Genomic DNA, 16,597 nt, shown 5'->3' on the forward strand with positions numbered 1-16,597 from the left:
GTCAGAGAACGGTGGTGCTATTACCATTAAAAATGGGGAGCTGCAGCCTTCCGCTGCCGTCCCCCCTGCACACTTCCAGGAAATGCCGAGGCCTGCTGTTGGTAGAGGCCACGATGGCTGGCCACAAGAACAACCTCCTTTTCCTCTGGGATCGACACTCAGGCCATCAGTTCTTGATCAATGCTGGAGTAGAGGTTAGCGTGTTTCCCTCCTCCAGCCTAGGCACATGTTCAGGAAAGAAGGGCCCTCCTCTCATATCCGCCAACAACAGCAGCATCCAGACATACGGGTCATAGACAATTTCACTCAATTTCAGCTCGTCGTGGTTCAGCTGGTTCTTTACCATTGCTGATGAATCGCAGCCACTCTCGCGAGCTGATTTTTTGCGAGAACATTCCCTTCTAGTAGATCTCAAAGGTCACCGCCTAGTTAATTTGAAGACACCCTGCACCCTACCTCGACTTGGTAATGCTCTCGGAAAATGAATAGGCCAAAATCCTAGCGGAATTCCCCAGCATTATTACTCTGACAGTGGAGCTCAGTTTATGTCTGGGTTATGGTCTACAATCACTCAGTTGCAGGGTGTGCAACTGCATCAGTCAACAACCTATCATCACCAGTCCAATGGTTTAGTGGAGTATTTTCACCAACATATGCAAACGGTTCTCATGGCACATCTTAAGAGACTGGATTGGATAGATGAACTGCCTTGGGTACTTCTAGGTATCCGTACTGCTCCGAAGGAAGATCTAGCTACATCTGCTGCAGAATTGTGTCCAGAGGTCCCCTAACGGTCCCATGGGATTTCATTCCAGCAGCAAGTGGGCAGCAGGAATCTCCCACTTCGGTATTCAGACGCTTAAAAGTGAAGGTGGGTACATTAGTGCCTGTCCTGGCCACCCAGCACGGGTCTACGACATCATACATTCCGCCTGAACTCAAGGACTGCCTTTATTTATTTCTGCGCGGGGATGAGCATAGGACGCCATTGCAATAGCCATATGAAGGTGCTTTCAAGGTGATATGGAATGGCGGCTCCACGTTTGTTGCAGACATTGGCGTCAGGCAAGAAATGGTTTCCATAGATTATCTTAAGCCGGCACATGTGGACCTTGATCAGTCGGTATGGGTGGCAGGCCCCCGGCGCAGGGGCCGTTGACCGGCCTGTTCTAGCCATATAGGTGAGACTGCGGTGTCACCTCTGAACTCCGGTTCTAGAGTGGGGGAGTGGGGGTGGGGTTATGTGGTGAACCAGGCTATTCCATTATCAATCCAGTATCCATAGTTGTGGGCCCGCAGGATCAGGAGTTCCCGGTGGCCGGGAGGCACAAAGAACTCTGGGAGGCACATAACTTCAGAGGTTGGGTGATTGTGATAGCACGCAAACTGTAATTATTTAAAATCCTATGGAGATTCCATTAAACAGTTCTGTTGGTTCAGCTCACAGACAACTCCTGTGGTGCTTTATTCATTGCACCACTCGCTGCATTAGGGTAATTAACTCTGACTTATATCTACGTTCCTATTTCATGGCAATGATTTGGAGAAGAAATAAAGTGTTCTCTCCATTCAGGTGGCATTAACATTGACTTCTCCAGCTTCCGTTAGGCCCCACCCCATCTCCCTCTCTCTCTTACCCCTAACTCCCTACAGTCTTCTCTCTCCATTCAAAGAGATAACCCATCCGCCTATCTCAGCTTTTTTTTCTTTTCTGCTCCCCCCACCCATATCCACCTTTCTCCACCCCTTCATCCCTCCTCTCCTCTCCTCACCCACCTGCTTTTTACTAATACCGTGATGAAGGACTTAGGTCCAAAATGTTGATTACCCTTTACTTAGAACCATAGAACGCTAAAGCACTGAAAAATGGGCCATTCAGGCCTTTCAGTCTGTGTTGACCATCATTTTGCTAATCCCATTGACCTGCCCTCCATTCCATAACCTTCCAGACCTCTTTCATACATGTATCTATTCAATTTACTCTTAAAACACAAGATTGAACCTACAGTTACCACACCAGATGGTAGTTCATTCCACACTCCCACCACTCTCTGAGGGAAGGACTTTCCCCCTAATGTTCCCCCTAAACCTTTCCCCTTTCAGCTTAAAAATATGACCTCTCACATTTATCTCCCCCAATTTAAGTGGAAGAAAGCCTACTCACATTCACTCTGGCTATCCCTCTGGTAATTTTGTAAATCTCTATCAAATTTACCCTTATTCTACCTCACTCCAAGGTATAAAGTCCTAACCTGTTTAATCTTTCCCTGTAACTCAACTCCTGAACACCCAGCCATATCCTAGTAAATATTCTCTGCACTCTTTCAATCTTACTGATATCCTTCCTGTAGTTAGGCAACTGGAACTGCGCACAAATTTCCAAATTTGGCCTCACCAATGTCTTAAATAACTTCAACATAATATCCCAACTCCTATGCTCAATACTTTGATTTATAAAGGCTAAGGTTCTTTACACACCTGTCGGCCTGCAATGCACTTTCAAGGAATGATGTTCTATATTCCCATATTTCTTTGTTCCTCCGCATTCCTTAGAGCCCAATCATTTATTGTGCATGTCTTATCTTGGTTTGTCCTTCCAAAGTGCATCACCTCACACTTGTCTGCATTAAACTCCACCTACTATTTATTGGCCCATTCTCCCAGTTGGTCCAGATCCCTCTGCAAACTTTGAAAACCTTCCTCACTGTCCACACCTCCTATCTTTGTGTCATCAGCAAACTTGCTGATCCAATTTACAACATTATCATCCTGATCATTGATATAGACAACAAACAACAATTGTCCCAACATGAATCCCTGAGGCGCACCACTCATCACAGGTCTCCAGTCTGAGAAGCAACCATCCACTACCACCCTCTGTTTTCTCCCAAACACCCAATTACAAATCCAGTTTACAACCTCTCATGGATATCTAGTGTCTGAACCTTCTGAATTAACCTCCCATGTGGAACCTTGTCAAAGGCTTTACTAAAATTCAGGTAGACAACATCCACATCCTTTCCTTTATCTAACCTCTTTGTAAACTCCTCAATAAACTATGATCCATTAAAAAATGACCTACTGTGTAAAAGGTCATGCTGACTGTCCCTAATCAGCCCATGACCTATATATTCTATCTCTTAGAATTCCTTCCAATAATTTACCTCCTATTGACATCAGGCTCACCAAACTATAATTATCTGGTTTATTTTTGGATCCCTTTTTTAAACAACAAGACAACATGAGCTACCCTCCAATCCTCTGGCACCTCACCCGTGGCAAAGGTCATTTTGAATATATCAGCCAAGACCCCTGAAATTTCTACACTGGACTCCCTCAAGGTTCAAAGGAATATCATATCTGGCCCTGGTGATTTATTTACTTTTTTTCACTGTAAGGAAGCAAGCACCTCTTTCTCCTTAATCTCCATCTGTTCCATGACTCTTCTGTTTGTTTCCCTTCGTTTCTTATACACTTTGCCAGTTGTCTGACTAAATACTGATGCAACAAAACTGTTTTAAAGATTTCCCCCATTACATGAGGCTCCACGCATAGTTGGTCACTCTGATCATCTAAGGGACCAATTTTGTCCCTTACAATCCTTTTACTCTTAATATACTTATACAAACCCCTCGGGTTTACCATCACATTATCTGCCAGAGCAACCTCATGTCTTCCTTTTACTTTCCTGATTTCTTTTTTGAGTATTTTCTTGCTTTTTTTTTCCTGCTCTCCAAGTACCTCATTAGTTCCTTGTTGCCTATACCTGCTATAAACCTTCTTAACCAGATCCCCAATATCCATTGAAAACCAGGGATCCCTCTACCTGTTAACTTTGCCATTAATCCTGACAGGAACATGCAAACACTGCATTCTCAAGAATTCATCTTTGAAGGTCCTCCACTTATTTAACATACCCTTTCCAGAAAACAACATATCCCGATCCACTCTTCCTAGATCCTTTCTCATTTCCACAAAATTTGCCTTCCTCCAATTTGGAATCCCAACATGAGGGCCAGTCTTATCCTTTTCAATAATTAGCTTGAAGCTAATGACATTATGGTCATTAGACCCAAAATGCTCACCTACACATACTTCTGTCAACTGATCTGTCTTGTTCCCTAATAGGAGATCAAGTGCTGCATCCTCTTGTTGGTACCTTGTTGATTTAGAAAACTTGCCTGAACACATTTGTCAAACTCCAAGCCATCCAGTCCTTTTACAGTATGGGAGTCCCAGTCAATATTTGGGAAGATAAAATCTCCTGCTATCACCACATTCTGCTTCTTACATCGGTCTGCAATCTCTCTACAGATTTTCTCCTCCAATTCTGACTACTGGGTAGTCTATAAGACTAACGAACCTTCGCGCAAGGATATTAATCCCCTTCCAGTGCAGATGCAATCCATCCTGTCAGTACAGATCCCATCTTCTCTGAAACAGAGCCCAGTGATCTAGAAACTTAAAGCCTTCCCTACAAAGCTATGTCTCCAGCCTTATCCTCGTATTTCTTACTTCTCCAGTGCGTGGCACGGGAAGTAATCCTGAGAACACTACCCTGGAGGTCCTCTTCTTCAACCTAGTGCCTAACTCCCTGAACTCTCCTTACAGGACCTCCTCACCCTTCCTACCTATGTCATTAGTCCCTCCATGGATCATGACATCCGGCTGATCATCCTCCCATCTAAGAATGTCGTGAACTTGATCTGAGATATCCCGTACCCTGGTACCAGAGAGGCAACGTATCATCCCGATCTCCTCCACAGAACCTCTCATCTAACTATGGAATCCCCTATCACTACAGCTTGCCTTTTTTTTCCCCCCTTCTTATAGATGCTGCATGACCTGCTGATTTTCTCCAACACCCTTGGGTACTGCTGTACAATCATAAGGCCCGCAGAGTTCCCTTTTTAACTTGTTCTCCTCAAAGTTGCGACCAATATTGCATCCTTCCACGAATAGGACTGAATGCTTGTAATGTCTCTGCTGCTTTTGGATATCGATGAATCAAACGCTGAGTTTCTAGTGTTGCAAACAATGATTACATTTCAAAAGTACTTTAAAAGCAAAGCTTTTTAGAATGGGCTGAAATCATTCAATGTAATATCTTACTGCAAGTTTTCTCCGCCCTAAAGATTTATCAATCTGTTATCAATAAAGATAACAGATTACACAGGAGCACAATTTAACACTAAGGAACAAACAAGATTTTCACTAACGTGACATAGCCACATTTCCAGCAAAAGAATCTCTTCCCAAGATAAATTTCAAAAATTACCAGTGGAAAAAATAAAAATAGCAAATGCTGACTCCACCGAAGATTGTGAATAACTAGGTACAGACATAGTTATATCTGTAGCATTGTTTGAATATGTATACTCAGCAGCTTCAAACTCCTCATTGCAGCGAGGTCACAATACTGCTGGAAACTGCTTTGTACAGTAATAATAATTCCCTCAGATCCATTGTTCTCTGTGCCCATCGAATTATATGGAGTGTACAATACAGAAATGGACCATTTAGCCCAACCAGACTGTAATAGAGTTTATGCTGCCTACCAGCCTCATCCCACACATCTAATCATTACATCTCAGTCTTCCATCTTTTGTATGTTTATCCAGCCTCCCTTTAAATGGATCCTTCCTAATAACTACTCCTTGAGGTAATGTTCCGTATTTTAAACTCCATTTAGGTAATGAAATTCCTCTGGACTAGATCTAATAGAGACTATCATTTATTTATAACCCATAGTTTTGGTCTCCTCCCCAGCTCCTACTAAAATGTAGAATGATTTTCTTCGATCAAATTCTTCATAATTCTAAATACTGCAGTTTGGTCAGCCCTCAACCTGAGCCCTTCTAGAAAAATAAGCACAGCTTTCTCGGTAGATATATTTTCAGAGATGTATCTGCCCTCCTCTCCCCAATGTAATACAGGTATTTAAATATTTCTCCAATCCTCTATTCCCCTTTTACAAGTGACCCCACATTACAGCTGTCTGGTGACAGAAATTTGCCCTGATGGAATTCACAAATCACCATGCAAAAATGGAATAAAATTCACCCTTATGTAGCATAATATAAACATACATAAAATGTAAGAGAAATTACAAATTTTTCGATTCCCATTTCCATGGGTATTTTTTCGCACAGTAGGTTTACTTTGCCATTGAGTGAGTTTTCCATATTATTTTCCTTTGCTTGTTCTGAGTTTTATCATTAATCTGTCTTACCTATATTTGATATGCATTTAAAAGTGTATGTTTCTGCTCAGACAAAAGGCACGAAGGTGCTAAGTGGAGACGCAAGTGGCTACCACCTTCCTACAACCTCCTCTCCTCCACGGTTCCATCTGCCCTTTCGTCTTCTCCTCTCACCTTCACCCTCTGCCTTCAATGTGTTTTATGTTCCATATTACAGCACTTAAAGTCACTTCTGTCTCTAAATGCAGCTGTTGGTCATGGAGGAGATTTGATTTGGAAACGGACAAGGCCATCTCTTTCGTGGCCCCTCCCCCCCCCAACTCACTGTGTCATCAGCTGCAGTGAAGAGAAAAACATCCTATAGCAATACAATGTCATTTATGACATGGGATTCAATGGGAAATAGGTTTTCCAATTACAGAAAAAAAACAGCCAATCTTCCAGGAACGTATGTATCCCCTCCACAACACATGGTTTGCCTTTAATATGAAGACCAACAGAATGCATAGATTGCAGTTTACATTAATACTCTCTTCAGAACATTTCTCTCTTTGTGTACATATCTCCTCTTGAGTCCAACCTTTTGCACTATCGATAAGTAGAAATTCTGCCTGGCCCGCAGCAAAAATAATCTCAGGGTCATATGTGATGTCATGCATGTACTCTGACAATAAATTTGAACTTTGAACTATTTGCACCAATCCTACATGACAACTACAATGTAAAATATTTCACTATCTCAATAAAAATACAAGGATTAGTAAGGAGAGGACATCTGGCGATTTGATCGTGCCCCTCCAATCTACAAGATCATAACTATTATTATCTATATCAGCTCCATTTCCTGCATTATACCCTTGATTCCCTTAATATTCACAAATCTATAATTCTGTGTCATGAATGGACTGAGATCCATATATAGGAACATGAGCAGCATGGATAAAGTGTATGCTTACAGTCTTTTACTCACAACTAGAAGTAAAGGGCATCGGTTTACGGTGAGAGGGGAAGATGTAAGAGGAACCTGAGGGGAAAACCTTTTTACTTGGAGGGTACTTGAAACGAGCTGCCAGATGAAGCTAGAGAAGCAGGTACAATGACAATGTTCAAGAGACATTTGGACAAATGTATAGATGGGAAAGGTTTTGATGGATATAGACAAGATGCAAGCAAATAGGCAGCATGGATGAATTGGGTTGAAGGGCTACTGTCTTGGTGCATGACTTCTATGACTCTCTGACTTGACAGCACCCCCCTCCCCCCCCCCCCCCCCCCCGGAGTTATAGAATTCCACAGTTTCATCGGTGAATGAAGAGATATCTCCTCATCTTAATCCTAAAAGTCCGATTTCTTATTCTGAGATGGTGACCTATGGTTCAACACCAAATGGAAGCATCCTCCCGATATCCAGCCTGTCAAATCCCTTAAGAACTTTGTTGTTTCAAAGAAATAGTCTCTCTTGCTTTTAAACTATGAAGAATGCAGGCTGAATCTACTCAAGTCTCTTTTCACTTCAAACCCACCACACTAGAAGCCAGATTTGCTGCATCCAAATAAATTCTTGTAGAGTAAGACCCAAAGTGTGTGCAATACTTCCGATGCAATCTCACTTAAATTCTATATCTTCATTCCTCAGATCCTTTCTTAATCAAGGCTTCTTTCCTAATGGTTCACTATACCAGGACACCTAGGTGCCTTTGAACATCAAGTCTCCCAACATCTCACTGTTTTAAAATAAACAGCTTTTCAGGTTTGAAGAGCAAAGGGGTTGAACTAACACTTTCTCTGCATCATCTGCCATTGTAATTAGAACATGGACAAAAGCATTGATTTGGCACCACTTTGCAGGCATTTTGTTGCACTATTCAAAGATTGCATGGTAAGGCTGCCATGAAATGCCAAATGGGAATGATAGGTCTGTGTGAAAAGGATTTTAAAACCAGGGTAGGCAGCATCAGAATAATGAGAAAGCCTTGTCAAATGTCCATTTTGACTAGTTTCTGTAGCTTGCCCCTGGTACAGCCACTGACACTTGGCACGGTATAGCAGTGGTTAGTGCAATGCTGTTTACAGTGCCAGTCATTGGGACAAGGTTTCAAATCTCATGCTGTCTGTGAGGGATTTGTATGGTCTCTCTGTGCCTGCATAGGTATCCTCTGGGGGCTCCAGTTTTCTCCCACTGTTCAAAATGTACTGGGGATTGTAGGTTAATGGGGCAGCACAGGTTTGTGGGCCGAAATAGCCTGTAAACCGTGCTGTATGTCAAAATTTAACTTAAGCTGCTTCCATCTCCTATAGAAGATAAACACCAGCAGGCAAGCAGAAAACATATCCTTCTATTCATTTCTCTTGGGCACATCTTGTATCAACACCTTCTGAGACCTTTAGGCCTGGATAAGAATGGTGTAACAGCATCAGTAATCCTGAAGTTCCACTTTCCAGATGGAACCTTTCCTTCCAAACTGGCTCACATCAATTTAACTCTGGGAGTCTGGTGGGAATTTTTGGCTGCAGCCCCTCCTGTTTACTGCCACTTTTTGGTCACGCATACTACTGCAATGTCCGCGACTGTAGCTACACAATCCATTCCCAGCAGACTGGAGTGCACGTCAGCTCATTAATAAAGGTCCTCGACCAGAAAGAATGGCTAAGATGGAAGCTGCAGTGAGAGGCAATCCATTGTCAAAGGTTCCATCGCGCAACATCGCAGCCATGAGGAGAACACAATGGCAGGCAGGTTCTTTGTCAAATATAAACGTGACATCGTCTTGGCATTGTGAGCGTAAACAACTGCCATTCTCAAGGGGTTAATATTTTGACATGCGCTGTCAGCACAATGGGAAATTGCAGCTTGTGGTTGTCTCTTGGCATTGGGCCTGTCAACTACACATCTGAAACTCCTCGCAACTGCTGACATTGCAAGTCGGGTGTTAATTCTCTGTGAGCACTGACCTTTGGCTTCTGCTGGCTGGAAGCAGCTATGCTCAGCCTTGCATTATTGATCAGCTGGTCAATGGCTTAACTCAGCTGGATGACATTTGATAAACACTGGCTGCTAAGAGGGTTTTAAGGGGGCTCAGGACAAGAAGAGAGAGCCATTGCGTCGTTCTCAACTGTCAGCTGTAATGGATTGGAAATTGAGCAACACTTCTTTCCTCTTGTAAATGAGGACATTGTGAAGTGAAGATCCTGCACCCTCTCCCAGTCTTCGAGACAGTAACAAAATAATTCAATTTGTAGAACCACAGGCTCTTTCAACATAAGAAAGGGATATGAGCCTATTAAATTTGTGTATCTCTTTGCAGAGTAGTCCATTCAGTTCCATGTCCCTACTCTTACCCCATTTGCTCGGTAAATCTCTGCATTGGTCCATTTTGACTTTTCCTTTCTAACCTGCTCCACTTTCAGACAGTGAACCCCAATTCAGCGTACATCATACAACAAAGAAGAATTTTCCTCTTCTCCCATTTCTTTGGACAATTTTTACTCATGGGCTCTCGTTGGTATGATGAGAACAGTTTCCCTGTATTTGCTTTAACAAACCACTCGTGGTTTTGAACACCTTTTGAGTCATCCTTCAACCTAAACTGTTCCACTGATAAAACCAGTTTCTCTTATTTATCTCAAACATAGAATATAGAACAGTGGGTCTCAACCTTTTTCTTTCCACTCACATACCACTTTAAGTATTCTCTATGCCATCGGTGCTCGGTGATTAGTGAGGGATTGCTTAAGGTGGTATGTGGGTGGAAAGAAAAAGTTTGAAAACATTGTACCTAATTGACTCATTATGTGCACAGTTTCAGAACTCCAAATGACAATTTTTCTCCAGCAAAATATTTCAGTGACAATTGGGTCTAGAGCAGTGATTCTCAACTTTCCCTTTTCTACCCACATGCCACCTTAAGCAACCCCTTACTCATCATAGAGCACCGATGGCATACGGATTACTTAAAGGGTATGTGAGTGGAAAGGAAAGGTTGAGAACCATTAATATAGAATATTACAGCACACTACGGACCTTCAATGACGTTGTGTTGATCTATATAAACCCACTCCACAATAATCTAATTTTTTTCCAACCTTGAACATATAACCTTCTATTTTTCTTACATCCATGTGCCTATCTAAGAGTCTTTTGAATGTCCCAATTATACCAGCCTACATCAATCCATTCCAGTAACCCTGAGTAAAACACTTACCCCTGACATCTTCCCTAAACTTTCTGCCACTCACCTGAAACAGATATTAAATACCTTAAACTGGTATTTGCCATTGCCGCCCCAGGAAAAAAAGCTGCGGGCTGTTTATCCTATAAAAGACCCTAATAATCTTTTATACCTCTATTAAAGTCACCTCTCATCATTGCTCCAAGGAGAAAAGTTCTAGTTCTATTAACTTTCTTCATAAGGCATGTTCTGCAATTCAGGCAACATCCTGAGAAATCTCCTCTGCATCCTCTCCAAGCATTCACAACCTTCCTATAATGAGGTGATCAGTACCAAAAGCAATACTCAAAGTATCCAATGAGGGAAAGGGCGCTGCTCAAATTCATAAATGGCAGTTCATCTGGGGACATGTTAGTTTGAGGTGAGGGTGGTGCGGAACATTTCATCCAGTTACTTACTCGCTACTTCCAGAGATGCATTTCTGCTGACTGCCTCCCCAAGGTAATTCCTTGCGAGGCACACGTAGACCCCTTCGTCTGGCTTGCTCCTCCGGCCGTGCACGATGCGCAGGAAGAAGAGCGACCCGCTGGGGAGCAACATACGGTGGGAGCGAGGATCATCCTTGTCAGTCTCCACTCGCTCACCATCCTTGTACCATTCGATGATGGGTGTGGGCCGTCCCTCCGCTTTACAGTTCAACATGGCTGGCTCCCCTTTCAAAACAATCAGATCTGAGGGATGCTCAATAACCCGGGGTGCTGAATCTTCCAGTCGCAGCCTAGAACCTAAAAGGAAAGAACATAGAAAACATGATATTTATATGTAAATACTCTACCGGCATCACCTACGGCTCCTACAACGCTTCCACCAGCGTTGTCTCCGCTCCATCCTCAACATCCATTGGAGCGCTTTCATCCCTAACGTCGAAGTACTCGAGATGGCAGAGGTCGACAGCATCGAGTCCATGCTGCTGAAGATCCAGCTGTGCTGGATGGGTCACGTCTCCAGAATGGAGGACCATCGCCTTCCCAAGATCGTGTTATATGGCGAGCTCTCCACTGGCCACCGTGACAGAAGTGCACCAAAGAAAAGGTACAAGGACTGCCTAAAGAAATCTCTTGGTGCCTGCCACATTGATCACCGCCAGTGGGCTGATAACGCCTCAAACCGTGCATCTTGGCGCCTCACAGTTTGGCGGGCAGCAACCTCCTTTGAAGAAGACCGCAGAGCCCACCTCACTGACAAAAGGCAAAGGAGGAAAAACCCAACACCCAACCCCAACCAACCAATTTTCCCCTGCAGCCGCTGCAACCGTGCCTGCCTGTCCCGCATCGGACTTGTCAGCCACAAACGAGCCTGCAGCTGACGTGGACTTTTACCCCCTCCATAAATCTTCGTCCGCGAAGCCAAGCCAAAGAGTTAATATATTAAAGAGGATTTGCTGCTGCAATTGCCCAATCCAATGAGCTCTGTTGATGCCAACACTTGAATCTTTTTTTTCCAGTTTATTTAATTGCTTGCATCATTACAGGAAAAAAAAATGAATAAAACCTTAATCAAATATCCATATCCAATGATACAAAAAAAAATACTTTTATATTTTTCTCCCCATCCCTCCTCCCTCCCAAAAGTAAGAAAAGGAATGAAAGAAACATCCATCATTTAATATACAATAATATTAGCATAGACAATCATTAATTATTATTAAAAATTACTAATTAAAAGGTGGATAAGATAGAAGAGGTGGATGGAAAATTATCCATAAAATACATATCTGGTTTCCAAATACTATAATATTTTTAAACTCGATTCCTTAAACTATATGTAATTATTTCCAAAGGTATACAATTTCCCATCTCATTATTACATCTACTTAATAAGACTTCTCCGTCATCTTTCCATGATATCGTTATACATTTCTTTGCAGTTGCTATTGCAATACTTACAAAAATTTTCTTGGTATTTGTCCCATTTCAGTTTTATATCCTTTTCACAGATATCTCCAAGTAAAAATATTCTTGGATCCTTTGGTATCTTTATCTTCAAAATTTACCCTAATAATAAACTCAGCTCATTCCAAAACCTTGCCACTTTTTCACAAGGCCACACTGAATGCGAAAAAGTCCCTGTTTCTTTTGCATATCGAAAACACTTATTTGAATAATTAGGATTAATACAACTGATGAAGAAAATTATATTGAACCATTTGATATCTAACATTTACTGTATTCGCAACACTCTCATAACATTATTTTGACCAAATCTCCTCCTGAATTTGTATTTATAAATTTTTCTCCCATTGCGTTCTTGATTTATATAAATCTCTTTTCTTTACAGTCTCTTGTAATTTAATATACATATTAGAAATAAATTTCTTAACAACAAATGTATCTGTTATTTTATCTTCCAATTGGCTTTGATTAGGGAGTCTCAAATCTGCTCCCAGTCTCTTTTTCAAATACATTTTTAATTGATAATATGCAAAAATTGTATTATTATGTATATTAACTTTTCAATTGGTCAAAAGTTAAGAAAAAAGATGCTAAAACAATCTTTTCTTCTCTGTACACCTTTACTATGCCAATGATCAAATAAAGAATTATTCAGTCAAAGGAAAAATACTTGAATCTTGTTGATAATCTTGCTTCTCCTTAACATGAATCACCCCGTTGAGGAGTTTCTACCATCATCAGTCTCCTAAACTACAGACTCAATCAGGACCCTTACTTTGCACGTTATTTATTTCTTAATATTTATTTTTTTCTGTATTGCACAGTTTGTTTACATTTCTCTCTTTTATACATGTATCTTTTTTCGAGTAGAGTTAACAGTTACCAATAAGTAGAAATCTGTCTGGCCAGCATGAAGAAGAACTCTGGGTTGTATACAATGTCATATATGTATTCTGACAATAAATTTGAGTTTTGACATTGAACTCTGTATCCTCCAAACAAGCACCATTGTGGGAGATCCATCTCCACAAAGAGCTGAAACCATTCAAGGAGCTAATGCAACCTCGTTGTCTAGACCGCTGAGGAATAAGCTGGAAATGTGGCTTTGAAGTCCGTATTCACATCTCAACCACAAACATCACCAGCAAGACGTCCAACAAGGATTCCTAAGTTGCTGGGGTTCACATCTCAGCCTACACTTTGAAGAAGTTCAGTAGATGGAAATAAGAAGCAGTGATCACAGGAGTTGGTCCCAGTTCTAGTTCAGGGGCTTAATGTTGTTGGGCATTACTCATCAACAGTTAAAAAAAAATGCTAATAGAAAGCACCAAAATTTCCCCCATTAATTTATTGGACCATCATCACTGTCTTTTGATATAATACAAGGAAATATTAACAGAAGTACCAAATTCCTGGTCAGAGAAGTAGGTTTATTTTCCAGAAAAGTGGAGAACATGGCTGTATTTAGAAAAGGAATTACAGAGCTTCAAACCCAGATAGAGACGCCAATGAAAGAATCAAATCTCAAAATCACATAAAAAGGCACAAAACAGAGGGTATTTGGCACATCCCTTCTGGTCAGTTGAAGAAGAGTGAAATGAGTTCGGATGAGGACAGCAGGGTCTAGATGAGTTACAAAAGCAGAAAGATGGAAGGTCAGCCAGGATTTATGTGACAGTGATGCCTTCACACAGCTTTCTGATCAAACAGGGGATGGCAGTGGTCTCATTTCTCAACAAACACTGTAGTACACTTAGCACACAAGACAGCAGGGGATCGGGAATACTCCTTTTACCATTACTGCAACCCCATTAACAATTTTGCTGGGAAAATGATTGTCTTAGGAAGTTCATATGAAAAGACAGGTCACATTTATCTGTCGTGGAATCAGACTTTCTACTTCCCCAACAAAAGCATCTTGGCTCAAGACCTTTAATTATGCCACATCATCATCTCCGTTCTCACCGTTTACCACTATATTTTTCCTGCTATAACTGGGACTGGCTGCCATATGTTTATCTCAGTTTGTTTTGAGTTGAGCTAACAATTTCAATGTGTCTTTCATTTAATGTGAATCGCATTTTTGTGACAAAAAGATTAATCACCTCACAATCAGCTGCACTTATCATTTCCAGCACCAGAGGATTTTGCAGGGTTCATCAAAGGGAAATGGAGATTCTGTCCTTCGGAATATTCCCCTTATCTCCCAGAGCCTGGTTCCTTCATACAAATACATTTTTATGCTAATATTGTCAATTTAATCATATCGTAATGCAGCATATTCACACATAATGTGCCCTTTTCAAGAAGCACATAAAGTCAATTACTGCAAGAGTGAAGAACTTGACAGCTCATTGCAACCTCATTATAATTTGACCTCTGCTATAATGTGGGCAGTTACTGAAGCCCGTTGGTACACATTAGGGCTAGCGACCCTCCAGAACCTCCAGATATAAAGACTAACCTGGAGGATACTATAACAAGCAATTTCTGAAGAGAATTGATCGTAATATTGAAAGGTAGTGATTTGCTTTCCTCTCTATATTTGTTAGGAAAATATTGGCGATGGGATAAAAGTCAAATGTCACACCTAACTGGGCAATTAAGAATCTGTTGGTGTGGGGAGAAAATGCTTGCCTGGATGGGAGAGGCAACAAATGATGGAAGGGTGTTTGGATGCAGAAGGCTGAAGGAATACGTCCAACCAGATTTGACAGCCTTGGTCTGCTTGGACTTGTGAAGAGTTCAGAATCGCATTTTTAGCAACAAACTGGGTTGAACTATGAAGGTTGTAGTATCCTAATGGTTCTCACCCCAAAAGAGACGAGTGTCAACTCTTTGACGCACATAAGAAACTCGTTTCACTGATTCCTCAGACAAAACAAATATTAAATTCTTCTCAGAAATGTAATTTCCACGTTGGAAGCTGACACCAGGAATCAGATCTGAGGGAAATCCTGGCCATATTTCTGAACTCCGGGGTAATTTACATACAAAGTTTCTCAGCCTGCACTAGTCACATCAATGTCCTTCAGTCCAATGGGTCTATGCTGGGTGCCAGCAGACAATGCCATTAGTCCCAGTCCCTCTTTCCTTATTTCTCTTTACCCCTGAAACTCATTCTCACTTACACATGCTCCCCAACTCCCTGTTTGCTACTAACCTACACAAAGTAGTCATTTGCAGCAGCCATCAAGCCCATTATCTGGACTACAGACTTGGTATCCAACCGTTTGGTGATTCAAGCCCATTATCTGTACTGCAGACTTGGTACCCAACCGTTGGTGATTCAAGCCCATTATCTGGACTGCAGACTTGGTACCCAACCGTTGGTGATTCAAGCCCATTATCTGGACTGCAGACTTGGTACCCAACCGTTGGTGATTCAAGCCCATTATCTGGACTGCAGACTTGGTACCCAACCATTGGTGATTCAAGCCCATTATCTGGACTTCAGACTTGGTACCCAACCGTTGGTGATTCACACCCAGAACATTTATGGTGATCTGAAAAAATTGCTAAAGATACCTATCAGAAATCCTGAAACACTAACCCAGATCAGGATTGTTATTTGGTCTAGGTAGACATGAAGATTAGCTCAACTGGATCAGATAAATAGACAGGCAAAGACTCATTGGGTCAATAGTTGGAAAAAAGCAAGTGTAGTACAGATTGTACTACTGAGTACCTGTCTATATAACAGCCACTGAGGTATCGGTGCATGCATGTATTCTCTGCCCAGGTTTCCTGAGGATTCTGCACATGGTGCTATATTATGGTCTGTGCTTTGTACCAACAATTAGGCTGTATAACACACCCATGGTTACTACTCTCTTGGAATGACACACTCCACCCTCATAACCAGACTTCCAGCTACAACACTCTCTCCATTGCAAACCCACCCCCATTACCAGCCACTTGGTAACGAGACTGAACTCAGTTACACCCAGCCTCATTATCAGCTTAATGGTCACAGTGCAAAGCAGATTTTGGATCTGTAATCTGTGCATACTGTGGATGGAAAGCTGGCAAGGGTACAACATTCACATTCCTGACATGTTCTGTTAGGGCACAGTGCTTTTACTTGGTCTATTGAAGACGAGCAATTACTCTCTGCATTCTTCTTGCTATTTAACATCTGAGAAAAAGGCTCTTTGGAATGGAACATTTTATGCCATTTTTTTCTGTTTCAAGTGGAATCATGAGGAAATGAAGCTCAAATTTACTTAAATATTAACTCACGATTGCCAATAATGCAGTAAAAGGCCAAAGTA

The 16,597-nt window shown here is 41.7% G+C and overlaps 1 protein-coding gene across 9 annotated transcripts in view; it reads right to left on the minus strand.

Annotated features, from left to right (window-relative positions):
* The window catches only part of robo3 (roundabout, axon guidance receptor, homolog 3 (Drosophila)), a 361,322-nt gene that overhangs the window by 295,055 nt on the left and 49,670 nt on the right, over window positions 1-16,597 (minus strand). For all 9 annotated transcript variants that reach the window (XM_069894503.1, XM_069894505.1, XM_069894506.1 and 6 more), the window contains exon 2: window positions 10,830-11,156. In XM_069894503.1, the coding sequence (XP_069750604.1) occupies window positions 10,830-11,156 (327 nt within the window). The remainder of the gene's footprint in view (window positions 1-10,829; window positions 11,157-16,597) is intronic.

This window comes from Narcine bancroftii, chromosome 8 (genome assembly GCF_036971445.1).
Source record: "Narcine bancroftii isolate sNarBan1 chromosome 8, sNarBan1.hap1, whole genome shotgun sequence".
Classification (NCBI taxonomy): Eukaryota; Metazoa; Chordata; class Chondrichthyes; order Torpediniformes; family Narcinidae; genus Narcine; species Narcine bancroftii.